This window comes from Pleurodeles waltl, chromosome 3_1 (genome assembly GCF_031143425.1).
Source record: "Pleurodeles waltl isolate 20211129_DDA chromosome 3_1, aPleWal1.hap1.20221129, whole genome shotgun sequence".
NCBI lineage: Eukaryota > Metazoa > Chordata > Amphibia > Caudata > Salamandridae > Pleurodeles > Pleurodeles waltl.
The window spans coordinates 274,563,422-274,584,306 of record NC_090440.1 but is presented as its reverse complement, the minus strand read 5'-3'; the positions used below and the strand labels follow the sequence as shown (position 1 = coordinate 274,584,306).

Sequence of the window (20,885 nt, the reverse complement as noted above, 5' to 3'; positions counted from 1 at the left end):
GGAAGCTTATTTTTCATCGCAAGTAATCCCCAAACAAATATTTTGATGCACTGTTTTGCAGTTCACATTTTATTCAACTAACCCATCCCCTTGATAGATAGTCCACAGTACAAACAATTTAAATCACCTGTGAAAACAATGGAACTGAGTACACACCGCTTGAACACTGAAAAGATAAAAGGTGATAATACAGTTTCAAAAGTAAAATACCTGAGCATCCCATCTTCATGAGCTGAATTAGGTAAAGGTCCATCAGATGGACTGACTGGAAGGTCCACGTCAGGCTGTCCAGGTTGGGCATACACTGGCTTTGGCTCTGGAAAGACCACAAAATGAGAAATCAAAGAGAAAAACTTCTAAATGTAATTTGTCCTGGTCAATTATAGGAATTTTGCACATTCTCAAAATTACCTGCGGTCAATTACAGCATTCTTTCTAGTAAAAAAAGGAAAGAAACAACCCCTACTTCAAATACATTGGGCATATGAGTTTCTAACACAGAGCAAATCTTTACAGACCCAGTTTAGAGGCTTTGTCCAATCATTCACCTCGCCAGTTTCACTTACTCTCCATTATGCCACTACAACAAGAGAGGGCAGACGAAAACTAACAGAAGGAACTGCAGGACACAGGTGACAAAATGTTTTAAATTTGTGCAAGAATAAAGGCTTGCTGTGAACAGGCTTCATCTAAGCTCAGCCTTGTCATTAACATACATAATCTTATTTGATATAGCCTCAAAGTTCATTTATTTAAGAAATGTTTACATGGTACGCACAACTAGATAGTGCGAACAGTGCAAGACCATTTGAACACAGGCCTGCTGTGGACTGGCTTCATCTAAGCTCAGCCTTGTCATTATTGAGAAACAATCATAGTTTGATATAGCTTAAAAGTATATTTCTTTAAGAAATGTTTTGCATGGTACAAACAATAAGATAGTGCATACACTTCAAGACACATACAACTGTGACAATACAATACTTAAGTCACAAATCATCTAACTTTGAAAGATGATGTCAAAATGTGATACTGGTTAAACTGCCCTGACTACATCCAGATAACTTTGACGCTATGGGTTTAATGCACAATGATTTTTCTGTGAGTACATATGACTCCCCTCCAATAGACCCTCTCCCACATTCCCAAACTCCAACCCACCACCCTACGGATATACTTCCGAATTTCCAGTAGTAGGTCACACCTAGTCAGGGGAAAACAATTGAGAATTGGACGCGAAGTTTCAAACACTTGAGAAAATACGGTAAACTGGAGAACAATAAAAATGTTAAATTCACAAACTTGAGCAATTACCAACCAAACTCTAAACCACGGAGGAGGGAGAATGTGAATGAAAATCAACATAATATGTTATTTCCCAGTGTGTTATGGGGCTGAGCCAGCACAGGCGGATGAACAATCAATTTCTTCTCTTGGCCTTCTGAGGCGTTCACACTACGAAATAATGTGTGGATTTAGTGCTTCTTCAAAGAATTTTCTTTAGTGCTAAAAAAAAATTGTACTTTGAAGTGAGTAGATTTCAACTTTTTTTTCAGCAATTACAACCTTGGTGACTGGATATTACCCATGGATAATATTAAAATTGGGCTAGTCAGTATGATAGTAATCCACATTTTTCAAAGTAGACTCAACATGGAACTATAATGTGGTTAGGAACCAAATGCTCCATTCTTTAACCTGTATCAACTTTAAATTTTTTATTGCTAACTTATTAGTTTGTTACAAAATAGTTTTTGCCTACCAACTGTTTTGTTTTTGCTTAGGGCCCCTCTTTAAAGTTAGGATAAATTTCAGAATTGACCTAGGCAGATGAGTCATGATCATGTACCTTCTCAGAATTAAAGAAGTATTCACAAATACCCTAGTTTGGTGGATTTTTATATGTGAGCCATCATACTCAGCGCTGAAACTTACATCCTGAGACACAAGGTCAGAAGCCCATGCCATTCTTTAATGTAATCCTCCCCAGAAAAAGAACAGTGAGAAAACAATTTGTATTGGAATGTTTTCAAAGTCCTCTGCACACCAGCACCATATTCGTTCTGTCTGCTGCTCTAGATACAAAGTAAACAATGCTCTTTTCTGTTTTGGTTCTCATTTGATAGGATTGCACAGGGTGACAGTGATATACTGGACAAAGACAGGGGGACAACTGAAAAAGACAATGGAAAACCTGGCTGCTTGGACCTTCCGCCGTATCCTAGTTCTGCACTTGACAACAAAAAAGGGGAATGTGTTCTATAAATGCTCAGCCCTTGGCCTACTACTAGTGTTGTGATGGGAGATCAACCACTGATTTTCAGGTCCGGCTTATGACCCTTGGTGCAAAGATCTTAAGGAATGTGCGATTGTTGAAGAAATACACATGGACAGGGTTCGCAGTGACAGAAAAACTGATGATGACTCAAGGAACGGGAGGGACAGGCCTGAGTTGGTAATTCATTGTATGGTATTGAGTCTAACCAGACTGCTGTGCTGATGGATCAACAGCAGAGTGCTCTATATGTCTTTTCTAAACGTGTATAGAAAACCAGCTTATGATTCACTCTGCTCTAGGTACCATTCTGATTCCATTAGATACATACATTCAACTTGGCTGTGAACTTGTTGAAGGTTTAAAGGTCTTAAACATTAAATATGGCACATTTTGTTATGGCACAGTTATATCAGAACTTAAGAGCAAACTTTATCAGGGCCTATGAATAATGGGTTGTCTGCAACAGAATCATGAGTCTGAAACAGAAACACTAGCAGCTACACTCATTGACAGCGTGAGAGGCTTTAACCTAAATCATCTTGTGAAAACAGCCACACATTAAGCTGGCCATATCCAAATGGTATTTTCTCAACTTATCCTGATCTATAATTGGATGCTGTTCTTCCTATTATGTTCTCTGATCATCTGATGCTCAGTTTTACCATACACATATCCACCACTAAACTCCTAGTCAAGAAAATATGGCGGTAAAAAAAAGTCAGAGCCTGGAATAAGATTGATAGGTCAGAACTAACTGCAAGGTTAGAGGCTACTTGACTCTCCCTCTCCGATGATCTCAATCTAGCCATAGCAAACTACTCTTCTTGAATCAAGAAGGCAGTTGATAAAATGACATATTATACCTATAAAAAAATGCCCCCCCCTCCTCCCCAAAAAAACAAATCACAGAAGCCAGCCTGCCGCCCTTTGGTTCACACCCAAACTCATAGCGATGAAACCTGCAGTGGCGACGACAGGAGAAAGCTTGGAGGAGTAACTATTATGTAGAAGAAAGAGCTAGGAACAAACAAAATATACAGGAATATAAAACTATGAGACAACAAAATATTTCACCGAAGAAAATAACTTGGCTAAAAATTCCTCTAAAGAGCTTTTTAAAATGGTTCAGGTGCTCTCCTGTCAATCTACCGTCAACTCCCCCATTCCCAGCCAAAAGCTCTGGAACAAGCTCAGAGAATTTTTTTCAAACCAAAGTAGAGTAAGTCCATGGGGTCTTTGATGAGAGTTTGACCTCCAAACCCGATATTAGGGCACAATACACTAGGGAAATGTAATTCGGAGCCCCACAAGCTTCCGCCTCCAACTACTGATCGAGTAATGGAACTGATGAGTAGGAATAAATCAGGAGCACCTTATGGTCAATGCCCACTAAAGGTTCATCAAAATGTAGCAGCAACAGGAGCCTTACATACTGAACAGTATCATTAATGTGGGGATTTTCCCACAGAACGGAAAAACGCCTCCACTCTCTCCTTACTCAAAAAAATCCTCCCTCAATCCAGGTGAGGAAGGAAATGATCTTAAATTCTTGAGGCTCCCTATGCCAGCAAAGATCCTTGAGAGGCATTTTTATAGTGCTCTCTCCGAGTATTTAAATTAAAATAAGATTTTGGACAGACCTCAGTTCGGCTTTAGAAAAGGCCATTGCACTGAGTCAGCACTGGCAGTGGCCAACAAAGAAATTCAATACACCATAGATAACAGAGGAAAGGCTGCAGTAGTCCTTTTGGACTCATCTGCAGCATTCGACACTGTGAGCCATGGGGTCCTGATGGAACACTTTGTTGAGACTGGGATCGTTGGATTAGCTCACAATCTCCTCTGTTCTTTCCTCACGTACAGGAAGCAATCTGTCACTTTTGAGGAGTTTAACACAGTCTCTCTTCTCTGCCATGCAGTGACCGGCAGGGGTAGTTGCTGAGCCCTACACTTTTCAATATCTATGTGGTTCCTCTAGCTAAGCTGATACGGTCCTTAGGGTTCTCAATTATCTCTTATGCAGGTGACACACAGATCATAGTGTTAATCACACGTAATCTGGAAGAGGAGGCACACCTCTATAATAACTGGATGAGATTAATAGTAAGCTGAATTAGCAGTCATTGTTGGAAGCTGAATTCAGAGAAAAAGGAGGTGCTTTGTTGTGGCAAGTACACCTCTTTCTGGAACATAGCTTGGTGGCCAATATCATTGGGCTCTCACGCCACGCCTGTACCCAGGATAAGGATTTGGGGGGTAACTTTTGGCTCAACTCGCTTTCACATGTCAGATTAACATCTTGTTTCTTTCTACTAAAAAGCCTAAAGAAAAATTCCTGTTTCACTCCATTTGAGCTTCAGAAAACAGTCATTACTTTTTTAGTCCTGTTGAGATTTGATTATTGCAGTGCCCTCCTATCTGGACATTCAACAAGGTCCTTTAAACAAACTGCAAAGGTTGCAAAATGCAGCAACAAAGCTTTTTAAGAAAATCGTGAAATTCCATTTGGTTTCCAACACACTGAAGGAGCTTCACTGGCTCTCAGTAACAAAGAGCGCAGCCTTCAAAGCATCTAGTGGTTGGGACTGGAATTCACAGAAGTAGTTTTCTTACTTTTTTTCTTTTCTTATTTTTTTGTTTTTGTTGGGCATCGACGACCTCCATCATTTGGTGCTTGGATCCTCCCCTTATAACATCATGTGCCTCCCATGAAGCCTTCCTGTTGGTTGCCATCTTCAGATATTTTTGATTTGCCTCAACTTCTGGGGAGGTGGGTTGGTCGCTTGTAAATCCAGAAAACTACACCTACAGAAACTATTTTATTTCTCAGCGTGAATCTTTTCTGGATTCACATGCTGTTCATTGATTTTGTAGCAGTATTTTACTGTTGAGGTGGTCAGGATGAAGACTAGTTAAATTTGTAAATAAATGTTTCAATACTTTGTCCAACATTATTCTTCTTGTTCATTTGAATAGTGTAAAGAAATGGCTCCCTGTTGCAGTTACCCCCCACTTTTTGCCTGATACTGATGCTGACTTGACTGAGAAGTGTGCTGGGACCCTACTAACCAGGCCCCAGCACCAGTGTTCTTTCACCTAAAATGTACTTTTGATTCCACAATTGGCACACCCTGGCATCCAGGTAAGTCCCTTGTAACTGGTACCCCTGGTACCAAGGGCCCTGATGCCAGGGAAGGTCTCTAAGGGCTGCAGCATATCTTATGCCACCCTGGGGACCCCTCACTCAGCACAGACACACTGCTTGCCAGCTTGTGTGTGCTGATGAGAACAAAACGAGTAAGTCGACATGGCACTCCCCTCAGGGTGCCATGCCAACCTCACACTGCCTATGCAGTATAGATAAGTCACCCCTCTAGTAGGCCTTACAGCCCTAAGGCAGGGTGCACTATACCATAGGTGAGGGCACCAGTGCATGAGCACTATGCCCCTACAGTGTCTAAGCAAAACCTTAGACATTGTAAGTGCAGGGTAGCCATAAGAGTATATGGTCTGGGAGTCTGTCAAAAACGAACTCCACAGCTCCATAATGGCTACACTGAATACTGGGAAGTTTGGTATCAACCTTCTCAGAATAATAAACCCACACTGATGCCAGTGTTGGATTTATTAAAAAATGCACACAGAGGGCATCTTAGAGATACCCCCTGTATTTTACCCAATTGATCAGTGCAGGACTGACTGGTCTGTGCCAGCCTGCTGCTGAGAGACGAGTGTCTGACCTCATGCGGTGAGAGCCTTTGTGCTCTCTGAGGACAGAAACAAAGCCTGCTCTGGGTGGAGGTGCTTCACACCTCCCCCCTGCAGGAACTGTAACACCTAGCAGTGAGCTTCAAAGGCTCAAGCTTCGTGTTACAATGCCCCAGGGCACTCCAGCTAGTGGAGATGCCCGCCCCCTGGACACAGCCCCCACTTTTGGCGGCAAGTCCAGGAGAAATAATGAGAATAACAAGGAGGAGTCACTGGCCAGTCAGGACAGCCCCTAAGGTGTCCTGAGCTGAGGTGACTCTGACTTTTAGAAATCCTCCATCTTGTAGAAGGAGGATTCCCCCAATAGGGATAGGAATGTGACCCCCTCCCCTTGGGAGGAGGCACAAAGAGGGTGTACCCACCCTCAGGGCTAGTAGCCATTGGCTACTAACCCCCCAGACCTAAACACGCCCTTAAATTTAGTATTTAAGGGCTCCCCTGAACCTAAGAATTTAGATTCCTGAAACTACAAGAAGAAGAGGACTGCTGAGCTGAAAAACCCCTGCAGAGGAAGAACAGAAGACACCAACTGCTTTGGCCCCAGACTCACCGGCCTGTCTCCTACCTTCCAAAAGAAACCTGCTCCAGCTATGCTTTCCAAGGGACCAGCGACCTCTGAATCCTCGGAGGACTGCCCTGCTTCGAGAAAGACAAGAAACTCCCGAGGACAGCGGCCCTGCTCGAAAAGAACTGCAACTTTGTTTCAAGTAGCAGATTTAAAGACCCCTGCAACTCCCCGCAAGAAGCGTGAGACTTGCAACACTGCACCCGGCGACCCCGACTCGACTGGTGGAGAACCAACACCTCAGGGAGGACCCTCCGGCGACTCCGAGACCGTGAGTAACCAAAGTTGTCCCCCCTGAGCCCCCACAGCGACGCCTGCAGAGGGAATCCCGAGGCTCCCCCTGACCGCGACTGCCTGAACTCCATTTCCCGACGGCTGGAAAAGACCCTGCACCCGCAGCCCCCAGCACCTAAAGGAACGGAACTCCTGTGCAGGAGTGACCCCCAGGAGGCCCTCTCCCTTGTCCAGGTGGTGGCTACCCCGAGGAGCCCCCCCCTTGCCTGCCTGCAACGCTGAAGAGATCCCTTGGTCTCTCATTGATTTACATTGAAAACCCGACGTTTGTTTCTACACTGCACCCGGCCGCCCCAGTGCCGCTGAGGGTGTACTTTTTGTGTGAACTTGTGTCCCCCCCGGTGCCCTACAAAACCCCCCTGGTCTGCCCTCCGAAGACGAGTGTACTTACCTGCTGGCAGACCGGAACCGGGGTACCCCCTTCTCTCCATTGAAGCCTATGTGTTTTGGGCACCTCTTTACCTCTGCACCTGACCGGCCCTGAGCTGCTGGTGTGGTAACTTTGGGGTTGCTCTGAACCCCCAACGGTGGGCTACCTTGGACCCAAAACTGAGACCTGTAAGTGATTTACTTACCTGCTAAAAATAACAATACTTTACCTCCCCCAGGAACTGGGAAAATTGCACTGTGTCCACTTTTAAAACAGCTTATTGTGTTTTATGTAAAAAGTATATATGCTACTGTGATTATTCAAAGTTCCTAAAGTACTTACCTGCAATACCTTTCAAATGAGATATTACATGTAGAATTTGAACCTGTGGTTCTTAAAATAAACTAAGAAAATATATTTTTCTATAACAAAACCTATTGGCTGGATTTGTCTCTGAGTGTGTGTTCCTCATTTATTGCCTGTGTGTATGTACAACAAATGCTTAACACTACTCCTTGGATAAGCCTAATGCTCGACCACACTACCACAAAATAGAGCATTAGTATTATCTCTTTTTGCCACTATCTTACCTCTAAGGGGAACCCTTGGACTCTGTGCATGCTATTCCTTACTTTGAAATAGCACATACAGAGCCAACTTCCTACAAATAGCTAAGCAATAATGTTTTGTGAAAGTATGTACAGATGATCAGGTCACCGCCATAACAAATATCTTGCAGGGTTATGTGTGCTAGAAAGGCTACTGTTGCTCCTTTTTTGTGTGTTGAATAAGTTCTTAGATTATAACTTAATGGTGCTTCTGCACTTGCGTGACACAATTTAATAGTTTGAGAAATCCATTTTGCAATAGTTCCTTTGGTGACTGTATTTCCTTTATTTTTTTCTGTAAAGGATACAAATAATTATTTTGTTCTCATGATTGTTTTTATTTTTTCTATACATTACCTGATTGTTTTTCTAGCATCCACAGTGTGTGACGCACTTTCACTGCGTTTTTGTGTTCTTCAAAAAAACTTGGGATTTGTACGGACTGATTTATGTGAAAATATGAGACTATTTTTGGTAGATAATGTCGGTCTGCCCTCATGACCACTCTGTCCGTGTGAATTTGCCAATAAAGCTCTTTAACAGGGAGAGCTTGCAACTTACTCATTTACACAGGGATGCCACTGCTACCAGAAAGGCTGTTTTTAGTGTTAGTATTTTTAAACATACTTTGTGAAGAGGTTCAAAGGGTTCCCCATCAGCTGAGTTAAAACCTAAGTTTGAGCGTTCTGGTCTAGTAAACCTCATCCTTCACCCCAATGAGAGCATCTTTCCCAATTTGCCATATAACATTTTCTTCTGGATTCTCTGAGCACCACCATTGTTTTTCCATTAGGTGTAGGTGGGCACATTTTTCAGAAGCCATGCTGCTAGACTTAGGACCCGATTTTGAGTCTGGAGGACGTAAAACTCAGTCCGCCAAACACCCGACAAGATGGCCGCTGCCTACGTGGAGACCTCTCCGCCAGAGTTAATAACAGTTTCCCGTTAGGTCAGTGAATGGAAACCTAAGTTTCCGCCTACTGGCCTAGCAGGAAACAGGCTATAGCATTGTCTCTGGCTGGTAATTGAGCCAGCAGCAATGCTGTAGCCTGCAGGGTGCACCAGCACCCTCGCAATGTACATTGTCTGCAAAGCAGACAGTGCACATTGCGGTGGTGCTGGCCAGAGGGGTCCCTGCAATGCACATGCCAAGTGCAGGGACCTCCCTGGGGACCCCTGCACCTGTTCTCTGCCAGTATTTTCATGGCAGAGGTACAGCCGTGCAACGGCTGGAGGAGAGGGGGGGGAGGGGTCGTAATCCCCAGGGAAGTGCTGCTTGCACGTAGCCAATGAATAGCTGATCATCCATCCTGAACTATTTCGTCTCATCCACATAAAATTTCATGGCTCTCTTCGGATCCAGACAATGCAGCCTTTCCTCCTGCTTTGAAGGATGGGAAGGAGGGTAATAGGATAGAAGGGTGAAAATATGTGTCCTAAATGGAAAGGTGTAACTACCTTAGGTAGGAAATCCACCCCGGTTCTCAAAAACACCTTATTAGCATGGAAGATAGAAAAAGGGGGTTTCACACTAAGAGCTGTCAGCTCACTAACACGCCTAGGGACATGACCACTAAAAGAAAAAAAGTCTTAAACGTAAGGAACCTCAAGGGGCAACTATGCAATGGTTCAAACAGCGAACCCATCAAATATGTTAAGAATAAATTTAAGTCCCACTGAGGCATTATAAATGGAGTGGGAAGAAAACCTATTAGTCAGGCCCTTAAGTAACCTTAATGCTATAGGGTACTTAAACTAAGAGGAATGATCTGGAAAACAAATAAAAGCTGGCAGCGCAGATAGATAGCCCTTCACTGTTGCAACTGCGCAATCTTGTTGCACTAAGGAAAGAGCAAATTGCAAAACATTAGACAAATGGGCCTTTAAAAGATCAATGTGTCTCTCCTCACACCATTTAACAAATTTTGTCCATCTGCCAGCATAGACAGTCTTGGTGAAGTGTCACCTGGCCGATAAAATAACACCCGCCACTTCAGGGGAGAGAGAAAAAGAATTCAGGTTGCCCCATTCAAATTCCAGGCATGTAGGTGCAGACTCCAGAGGTAGGGGTGTAGAACCTGCCCCTGCAACTGTGAGAGGCGGTATGCCCTGAGAGGGAGCCGGAGTGGAGGGCTTAGTGAGAGTTGAAGAAGGTCTGTGTACCACACGCTTCTTGGCCAATCCGGGTCAATTAATATGATTTGTTCCCGGTCTTGGTGAATCTTCCTCAGAACCCGAGGAATCAGGGGTATGGGAGGAAACGTGTAAAGCAGCCGGTTGCTCCAGCACGGAAACAAGTCCGGATGTGCTCCCGCAACAGTAGGTGCTCTTCTGAGCAAAAAGATTGTTGGGGAGGGAAGGGAGGTGGAAACTCCCAAAAGGGAAAAGCATACCCATTTCCTGCAATGCTCAGCACCCACGAGCCAGATGTTATCGACTCCCACTCTTAGAGAAAATGAATTAACCTTCCCCCCTAATGGGCAACAGGTGCTGCTGAAAGGGGAGAGAACTAGGACTAACAGGTTCCCTGCGGAGATGAAAAGGAGGAGGAGGAAGGCTCTAAGTCTTCCACGACCTCTGTCAGACCTGTAGAGGGGGTTGGCAGGTTGTTGACTTTCGAATGGCCAAACCCTCTAAACTTACGGAAAGGTCGAGGAGAGTGACTGAAGACCTAAAGACTTAGCGGTGGCTTTGCTGTCCTTGAACCTTTCAAGTGAAGAATCAGCTATGTCACCAAACAATCTGGAGCCATCCAAAAGGAGGTCCATCAAGGTGGACTGTACATCCAGAGAAAGCCCTGATCCTCTAAGCCATGCATGCCTCCTACACCAAACTGAGACACCAAAGGCATTCTTCGTGCAGGTCAATGACCGACATACGGCTCCCACGCTCTCTACACGGCTTAAAACCAGACTTCTTTGGCGGTGACATTGTAACACAACAAAAAATTTAACAAAGCTACCTCGAAACAGTGTTATAAACTAGGAGAGGTAGAAAAACCGTTGGTGTCAAAGGTGTGGAAAAAATGGAACTGACCTCAGCACGCCGGCGAGGACTTCTTATGGCTCTGATGACGTCAGACAGAATCAAATGTGGAGCCGTGCCATTGTGACGACCCCATCAATGTGGAGAGCTAGAAAGACAAGATTTCCATTGAATGCTGGTGCACTGGGAGTATTCAAAAGGTGAGGACTCCACAGGTAGATGTATCCATCAGAAGCTGTCCTCTTTTTGCAGGGATAAGCTTTCTCCTCTATTGTGTTTAATCTTGCTCCTAGCAAGATCGTTTCTTGCTCTGGCTTTGTTGCTAATTTGCAGTATTTATTGAAAATCCTAGACTGAATAGTTTTGTTATGATATCTGAACACCAACCAATCGCCTAGTTAAGGGTAGACATGAATTCCTTGTCTTTTTAAGTGACCTGCTAAGCATTTTGTAAATAACCTTGGAGATGACTTTATATTGAAGGCTAGTACCTTGAACTGCTAAAGTTTTCTGTTGATGACAAATCTCAAAACGTTCTTGACTTTGTGATTCGTTGGGATGTGCAAGTTAGCATCCTTGAGGTCTATTGGTGTCACATAATTTCCTTGTTTAATCAGTGGGATAACATCCTGCAGAGTAATCATTTTGAATGTTTGTGTCTTTGTGAACTCATTTTCTTTTTGGGCACTTTTTTGATTGATTTCATCCCCAGCAACTCCTCTACTTCCTTGATCAGTTGTTATGTTTTTTTACTTTGGGAACACATTTTTTTCTTTGTCGCTTTTCTGGTGGTGTTTTGATTAGTTCTATGAAATATGCATATTTTATGATGTTTATGTTCCAGTAGTCTGATGTTATCTTCCTCCACTCCAGACGAAAGTGTATTATTCTTTCTCCCACAGGTGTTGTACATGAAAGAGTTTTCAGTGGAAAAATGTGATGTGTCCATGTTGCATTTTAGGGTTTTTCCTTTCTCGTGCACTAGGCCTACCCACCCACAGGAGGTACCATATTATCGGGAGACTTAGGGGAATGCTGGGAGGAAGGAAGTTTGTGGCTCCCTTCAGATTCCAGAACATTGCATTACCATAATGTGAGGAAAACTTTTTTTAGTCAAAATGTGAGGTTTGCAAAGAATTCTGTGACAGAACCTGGTGAGAACCCCACAAGTCACTGCATCCTGAATTCCCCTAGGCGTCCAGTTTTCAGAAATGTTCAGGTTTGCTAGGTTTCCTTAGGTCTCGACTGAGCTACAACCCAAAATGCATCAGTTTTCAGTGAAAAAATTTGAAGTGTCCACGTTGTGTTTTGGGGCATCTCCCAACACGGGCATTAGGCCTACCCACACAAGTGAGGTACCATTTTTATGGGGAGATCTTGGGGAATACAGACTAGCAGAACAAGTGTTACTACCCATTGTCTTTCTCTGCATTTGTGCCTTCCAAATGTAAGACAGTGTGTAAGAAAGAAGTCATTTTGAGAAATGCTAGTATTGGTAACACCAAATTCAGAAATGTGCAAAAAAATCACTGCTTCTAAACTCCGTATCTTGTGTATTTCAGAAATACATAGGTTTATTTGATTCCTATTTTTCACTCTCTATGTTTTACAAAATGAATTGCTTTATACCCGGAACATGATGAAAACCCATTGCAAGGTGCAGCTCATTTATTGGCTGTGGGTACCTTGGGTTCTAAGTGAACCTATAAGCCCTATATATCCCCACAACCAAAAGAGTCCAGCAGATGGAACAATATATTGCTTTCCAAAATCTGCCATAGCTGGAAAAACTTACAGATGGAAATGTGGACCGAAATGACTTTTTTTTTTTTTTTTTTTTTTTTTTAACTCAAATGCATTTTTATTTTTATTTCAACTGTTACTTTCTATAGGAAAATCTTGAAGAATTTGCACAAATTACCCCTTGCTGAATTTGGAATGTTGTCTATTTTCCAGAAATGTATAGCTTTACGGGATCCAGCATTGGTTTCACACCCATTTCTATCACTAACTGCAAGGATGTTGAAAGCACAAAAAATAGCAAAAATGGGGTAATCCCCAGTTAAATGCCAAACGTGTTGAAAAATTCGTTTTTCTGATTCTAGTCTGATGGTAATTTTAGCACTGCAAACCCTTCGTTAATGCAATTTGCAGGAAAAAAACTGATGGTTTCTTCTGCAGCCCCTTTTCCCCATTTCCCTCCAAAAAAACCAAATGTATCTGGTCCCCACCTGGGGAATCCACAAACCCTGAGTAGCTTTAGAATCCCAAGGATGTTGGAAAAAAAGGACGCAAATTTGGTGTAGATAGCTTATGTGGACAAAAGGTTATGGGGGCCTAATCGTGAACTATCAGAAATAGCCAATATAAGGCTTAGCATAGGTGGAGGGGTTTGGGGGAGGATGGCGAGCTAGCATAAATGGGGTTATACATATGGTCCACAGGCCTACATGTGTCCCCGACCACTCCCCCATCCACTTCATCTAGCCCATTTAGCATGTGTATTTAAAATTTTTATTGCAAGCTCTGTCAGCTGAGTACATGATCAGGAAGACTGCTGGCGTGTGCTGCACTGTCCTGATGAATCTATCAGCAGAGATGTGACTGAAGGGATAGGAGCAGGTTGGGAATAACAACATTGCAGGGATCAATAACATCCATGCACACAATCTCACAGACATTGGTGCACATCTGTCCTGCCTGACAGACCAGGAACTGCACCCTGGTCGCACAGCAACAATGCTCGACTTAAGTTCTTTGAGCTTATTCATTCAATTAACCCTGGGTGACTCGGAAGCTGAGTTTTCAAAATGTGTGTATTTACTTCATTTCCAGACATTCACTGTGACTTTAAGGCATCTTTAAAATAGTAACCAGTTAACAAAAATAGAACAAGACATTGTGTCATAAAACCTTTTTTATTTTGTTTTGTGTCAAGTAACCCAATTAGGTAAATACCTGGCTTCCTCTGGAGTTTGTGTATAAATGTTTTTCTGCTGCTACAGACTCTTGGGGCACATTTTGGTGTACAACTAAGGGGAGCAGGTCTGTTGAAACTGAGAAGCGATCAACAGTCTGTGTTGCATTCCTCCAAGTAAGTGCCAGTATTTTCCAGCTAGGTGCAGCTTAATTGTAATTGTTGGGACATCTGTCGGTGTTTCATATGTGGCCCTCCTCAGAGGGACTATGCTCTGTGCATGCCATGAAAGTTCACCATGGTGCACGTCCGAGAGCTATGCTGAGCTATTAACAGCAAGCATCTCTCCTAAAACTAATTAAGTGTTGGGGATACCCTGTTCTCTCCAACTGACCAATCTTAAACACCAACTACATGTGTTCTAGGCTGTTTATAAAGACTTGACTAAAGTCTACAACTGCCCTTCCATGCAAACCATGTCTAGAGCTGTACAAATGTGTTTCCCCAGTGTGCTTTATAATAATTTTATGAATTCGTTGAGAGTGCTCTGAAAATAAATATGTTTTTTGTTATGGATTGGCATAAGAGTGATAGAGCCTTTGTTTTGTGCAGCAGAAAGGTTACGCTCTTATCTCATTGCAAAGACAGAAAAGCGAAGTTATAATCATTTTGGCTGTTCCAGGTCTATGATGTAATGAGAAGAGCAATTATCAAGTGAACATACAGTAACCAGAGGCTTCTCTTCAAAGTTAAAACACTTCTTAACTATCTTCAACAGTTACTGAAGAGCGTGAACTCTTGTGAGCTATGCTTAGCCAAATCAATCCTGTATTTACGTGTTTCATTATAATACATACTGGTATGTTTTCCCCATGTTAAGCATACAGTTCCAAGCAGTATAGTGCAAAGTAAACAAAATACATGCCTGGATAAATATTTAATTTTGTTTCAATGTCATTATCTGGCTTGTTTATATGTGGTATTCATATTGCATAAACCTAGTTGAAAAGCAGCAGAAAACTATACAAGGTAAGTGGCTTAGTAGGGGATCCAAGGCCAGAAGATGTCATTATTGTGGCCATGGAACATTAAAACTGTCCCTGTGCTTGTGCGTGATGTCTCAATGGTCAAACTCAAACAGAGCAAGAGAGCAGGGACAGGTGCACCGATGAACTAGTTACTTACCTTCTGTATCACCTTATCTGGTAGAGATAATATCTAGTTGCAGATCCCTTACCTTAGAATTTACCCCAGGCATCAATCAGGATCTGGAGATTTTTCTTAAGCAGTACCCCTGAGCACCATTAGGTGGCGTCGACTGGCTCCATGACATGACGTTGCGTGCCATATATAGGGGCCACTCCAGCGTGCTGACGTCCGTTTCTTTTCACAACTTTCCACGGCAGAAGCGCATAGCTATGAATAACACTGACCACTGGTGCATCAAAACTAGGGTCCTGAAAGGAAAGTCCCTGTCCCTAGAAATCAGTAAGCAGAGCGGAGAGGATGGGTGGGTTTGTAAGGAAACTGCAACTAGATATTGTCTCCACCAGATAAGGTGTTACCGAAGGTAAGTAACTTGTCTATCTGATAGAAACATCTAGTTGCAGATTCCTTACCTTAGAATAGATACCCAAGCAATACCATCCCTGGAGGAGAGTCTGCGAACTAAGATCACACCACAAAGTTTAGCACAACTGAACGGGCAAAGTGTCCATCCCTACAGACCTGACTGTCCAGGCACTAGTGTTTGGTAAACGTGTGCAGGGATGCACACGTAATGCCAGACAAATGTCCAGGACCAGAACTCTGCATGCTAATGCAGTGGGTGCAGCTTTAGCTCTGGTAGAATGAGCATGAAGGCCCTCTGGGGGTTGCTTCTTAGCCATAGCTTAGCACATTTTAATGCAGAGTACAACCCATCTGGAGATGGCTCTCTTCTGCACTGGCCAACCTTTCTTCACACCCACATAACCAATAAAGATCATCCACCTGGAACTCTTTGATATGATCAAGGTAGAACGCCAAAGCTCTTTTGGGGTTCAGGCAGTGGAGTGTCTCCTCTTCCTTAGAAGGATGTGGGGGTGCTTAAAAAGTAGGCATGGTGATAGATTGGCCTACATGGAAAGGCGTAACCACTTTCAGGAGAAAGCACCACTTTGTGAGCATAGGTGGAAAGGTGGCGGGGCTTAGATGACAATGGCAGCAGCTCACTCACCCTGTAGGCATATGTAATGGCCACAAAGAATGTGAGAAGTCTGAGGGAACAATTGTTGAGAGGCTCGAAAGGAGCGCACATGAGGAATGTCAGAACCAGATTCAAATCCCATTGGAGCATAATGAATGGGGAAGGTGGAAGCAAAGGAGTAAGGCCTTTACGGGACCTATTTACACTAAGAGATTTAAACAAGGAAGGCTGGTCAGGCAGCCGTAATAAAACCGATATTGCGAACAAATTACCTTTCAGAGTGTCCAAAGCAGAACCCTGCTGGGCAAATTAAAGTATAAACAAGAGAACCTCAGAGAGGGGGATGAGAGGGGGCCCACAGACTTGTCTGTGCATCATACCACAAATTTCTTCTAACAGGTGTATACCATTTTGGCTGAGGAGCGCCTGGCTGCCAAGATAAAATTATAAACTTTGGGCAGAAGGTCAAAAGCTGTCAACTGTCTCCGCTCAACTTCCACACAAGAAGGCGAAGCCCGGACCGGTCGGGGTGGAGAACCCTCCCCTGCTGCTGTGACAGAAGATCCTTCTGAAGGGATAGTCTTATCAAAGGATCAATGGCCATGCTCAATAGCTCGGGATATCAGACTGTTCATGCCCAGTCCGGAGCCACAAGGATTACTTAGGCCCTGTCATTCTTGATCTTCTTGAGAACTCTGGGCAGAAGTGGTATGGGTGGAAAGGCGTACAGGAGGCCTGAGCTCCACTCGAGATGTAAAGTGTTCCAGAGCGAGTGCCACCTTAGAAACTCCAACGCGCAATACTGCTGACATTGTGCGTTATCTGCGGAGGTGAGCAGATCTAAGTAAGGCACTCCCCACTGCTGAAAGAGACCTTGCGCCACCTCCAGATGGAGAAGCTATTCGTGATCAATTAAGCATTTGTCCGCACTGGTATTCAGAGGGCCAGCCAGATATTGAACCACCAAGGAAATGCTCTGATGTTCCAGCCACGTCCAGAGCTGCAGAGCCTCTTGACAAAGGGTCTACGGCACACACCTCACCCTGCTTCTTGCAGTACCACAAGGCACTGGTTTTGTCCATAAACTCCTGCATGACTATCCCTTTGAGAAGGAAGAAATGCTTTCAATACCAGTCTGAGCGCTCGGAGCTCCAACAGACTGATGTGAAGTCTGGATTCCACTGGAGACCAAATGCCTCTGATCTATGCCTCTCCCAGATGGCCAGCCTATCCTAGGAATGACATCTGTCACTACTGTCAGATCTGGTTGGGGAAGGGAGAAGGATCTGCCGCGGACCCAATCGTGGTTCATTAGCTGCCACTACAGATCTCATACAGTTCCCTCTGAGATCTGGACCATGTCAGAGAGATACCCCTGATGCTGCGTCCACTGGAACCTCAGGTCCCACCGCATAGTCTGCATATGCCATCTGGCATGTGTCACTAGCAGGATGCAGGAGGCCATGAGGCCCAGCAGCCTCAGAGTTATTCTCACCCAAATCCAGGATAGAGCCTGAAACAACACTATCATAGCCTGTATATCCTGAACTCGCCGCTCAAGAGGTTAAGTCCGAAATTGCACTGTGTCCAGAATAGTTCTGATTAAAAAAAGAGAGTGGCTGAGAGGGAGACAGGTGTGACTTTGGCATGTTTATAATGAATACCAGTGAATGCATGAGGTCTGCCGTAGTGTGGAGGTGGGAGACAACAGACTGGGGCGAACCCAACTTCAAGAGCCAGTCATCAAGCTAGGGGAAGACAGACCTGTGACCTGCGCAGATGAGCTGAGACCACTGTAGGAAGCAGGCCTGGTGTGTGGTGAGCACCTAGGGAATTAGCACCTTATACCAGATCCAGGTATCCCCTATTAGTGAGGTCTAGTCGGTGTCTAGGAAGCCAGGCGCTCTAGAGGTAGCTGTGGGTGAGCAGCCAAGACTTATCTAGGAGACATGAAAAGCTTATGCAATACCACTGTGGTCACACAACACTTACACACATGAAAGAGCCACACAGTGTTACACAAATAAAGGTACTTTATTATGGTAACACAATTACCAAAATACTCTATAAGCAATACTACAACTGGAGGTAAGTAAACAAACTACTATATGCACATTAAGTGTCAGGAATTAGCAATAGAAAACAGTGAAAACAATAGTTAGTACAATAGTACTGAAGGCCCTGGGGGGAGGGGGACCAAACAATATACTAAGAAAGTGCAATGCGAAAGTCAAGACCTCACCAAGGAAGTGGAATCGGTAAAGGGGAGCTGGAGGAACTAGGAACCCCAAAAGGCAAGTACCAGAGTGACCCCAGCGACAAGGAGAAGAGAAGGAAATACCTAGTTCTCCCCAAACCCACCAAAAGGTCTTCAGAAGAGGATATTGCAAGGCCCAGACAAGACTGCAAGAAACCAAAGGTGGATCCTGTTAGAGGAAGACCTGTAAAAGAAGGGGACTAAGTCCAGTTCACATTGGAGTGTCCGGGGCTGGCAGGAGCCACTATCCACCCGTCTGTGGATGCAGAACCGGGTTGACGGTGGACAAAGACAGTCAGCAGTGCAGCACTGGTGAAGCTGAAGAGTTCCTGGCGTGATGTGGTCGACGTCCCACACCAGAAGAAAGATTGCAGTCGGTCAGTGGAGTGGAGAAAGCATCAACAAGCCTTGGCAAAGCAAATGTCATGAAAGAATAAATGTGGAGCTGCTTGGGACCAGCAAAGTCCAGGAGAACTCACCACAAGGAGGGGAGTTCCGGGTGACTCTTAGCAGTGAGGAGAGTCGCAGGAAGAGGAGGCAGCCCCCACAGGCGACCCACAGGCAGCAAGAACAGGAGTCGCGGTGAGGCTCACGCAGCACACCTATAAAGGAGTCCCATGTCGCTGGACAAGCACGCAGAGGGCTCTGCGTTGCAGGGAAGAGTGCAGGGGGCTGGGGCTACATGGAGCCTGAAGATTCAGTTGGAGGAGATGCCAACAAGCCTTGGTAGCTGCAAGAGTTGTGGTGCATGGGGGTACTGTCTTGCGTAGAAAGCAAAGGGCTTACCATCTCCCAAGTTAGACAGCTGGTAGATAGGACCAAGGGGACCACTCCAGACCACCACCCGTGATGCAGGATCCAAGCAGCCGGTCGTTGTTGCAGTTGGTGCCTGCGGATGCAGGGGAGTGACTCTTTCACTCCAAGGGAGATTCCTTCTTGCTTCTTGTGCAGACTGAAGACTCATTGCCCTAAGAGGATGCACAGCCGGGGAAATGTTGCAGTTGCTGGGAGGAGCCGGAGAAACAATGCTGCAGAGTAGAGTTGTTGCTGTAGATGCAAACAGTCGGTTCCTGGAGGGTCCAGTTGCAGTTCTAGTGGCCAGAAGGTGAAGTAAGCATTGCAGAGGAATCCTGCTGGAATCTTGCACGTCGAATCTGAGGACCCACCCAAGAGAGAGACCCTAAATAGCCCAGTAAGGTGGACTGGTCACCTTGTAGGGTGACTACCTATCAGAAGGGGGCTGTGACGTCACCTGTTTGCCTCTGCCCACCTTGGATTCAAGATGACAGAATCAAATGGCCACCTGGAGGATTTCTGAGCACCACACCTGGGGTGGTGATGGACAGGGGAGTGGTTACTCCCCTTTCCATTGTGTCAGTTTTGCACTAGAGCAGGGACCAGGGGTCCCTGGAATGGTGCAAACCGGTTTATGCAAGGAGGGCACCAAATATGCCCTTCAAAGCATACCAGTGGCTTGGGGAGGCTACCCCTCTCAAGCCAAGCAACACCTATTTGCAAAGGGAAATGTTGTTGCCTCCCTTTCTCAGAGGAAATCATTTGTTCTGCCTTCCTGAGCTTTTGCTGATCAAGCAGCCGGAGAGCAGAAACCAGTCTGTAGGGTGCCAGCAGAGCGAACTGCCAGGGAAAACCCTGAAAAGTGGTAGGAGCAAAGCTGGAGGTCCTCTAAGGAGCCCCCAGAGTGCATGGAATCATACAACCAATACTGGCAACAGTATTGGGGTATGATTCCGACATGTTTGATACCAAACATGCCCAGGTTTGGAATTACCATTATGTAGCTGGACACAGGTAGTCCCGTACCCGTGTCCAGTACATGGGTAAAATGGCTTCCCCACAATTACGAAGGTCAGGAAAATGGAGCTAGAGATCGTAGGAGCACCTCTGCTCATGCAGGGGTGACCTCATATACAGGTACCTGCACCCTGCCCTCTGGGCAAGGAGGGCCTACCATAGGGGTGACATATGGTGACCTGGTGCAGTGCAGTGCATGCACCTTTTCATACAGATTGCAATAGCAGGCCTGCAGACACATTTTTCATGGGCTCCCATTAATGGCATAATATATGCTGCAGCCCATGGTGAACCCCTGGTGCCCCAATGCCTTGGGTACCTGGGTACCATACACTAGGGACTAATATGGGGGCACCAGTATGCCAAATGTGGGGTGTGTGAAGTGCCAAGCAACAAAATTTTGAGGGAGACAGCACAGCCACTGGGGTCTTGGTTAGCAGGATCCCAGCGAACACAGTCAAACTATACTGACAGCAGGCACAACATGGGGGTAACCAGGCCAAAAAAAAAAAAAAAGAGTACTTTCCTACAACCACCACCATCACCTTGGTGAACACCCAGGGGGCACTGGTAAGGCTGAAAGAGTACAGTGAACTGAAAGCGCTTATGGTCTACCGTGAACTGCAAGTAACGTCTGTGGGCAGGCAGGACGAGGATATAAAAATAAGCGTCCTGCAAGTCCAAAGCAGCCATCCAGTGTCCTGGGTCCAAGGCAGATAAAACCTGAGCCAGAGTGAGCCTTTAAAACGTCCTCTTGAGAAAGAGATTGAGGGACTGAAGGTCTAGGATAGGGAGGAGGCCCTTGTCCTTCTTGGGCACCAGAAAGTAGCGGGAATAACAACT

General features: G+C 44.9%; 1 protein-coding gene across 8 annotated transcripts in view; it reads right to left on the bottom strand.

Annotated features, from left to right (window-relative positions):
- The window catches only part of TJP1 (tight junction protein 1), a 478,449-nt gene that overhangs the window by 236,232 nt on the left and 221,332 nt on the right, over positions 1-20,885 (bottom strand). For all 8 annotated transcript variants that reach the window (XM_069222373.1, XM_069222377.1, XM_069222378.1 and 5 more), the window contains exon 10: positions 211-316. In XM_069222373.1, the coding sequence (XP_069078474.1) occupies positions 211-316 (106 nt within the window). The remainder of the gene's footprint in view (positions 1-210; positions 317-20,885) is intronic.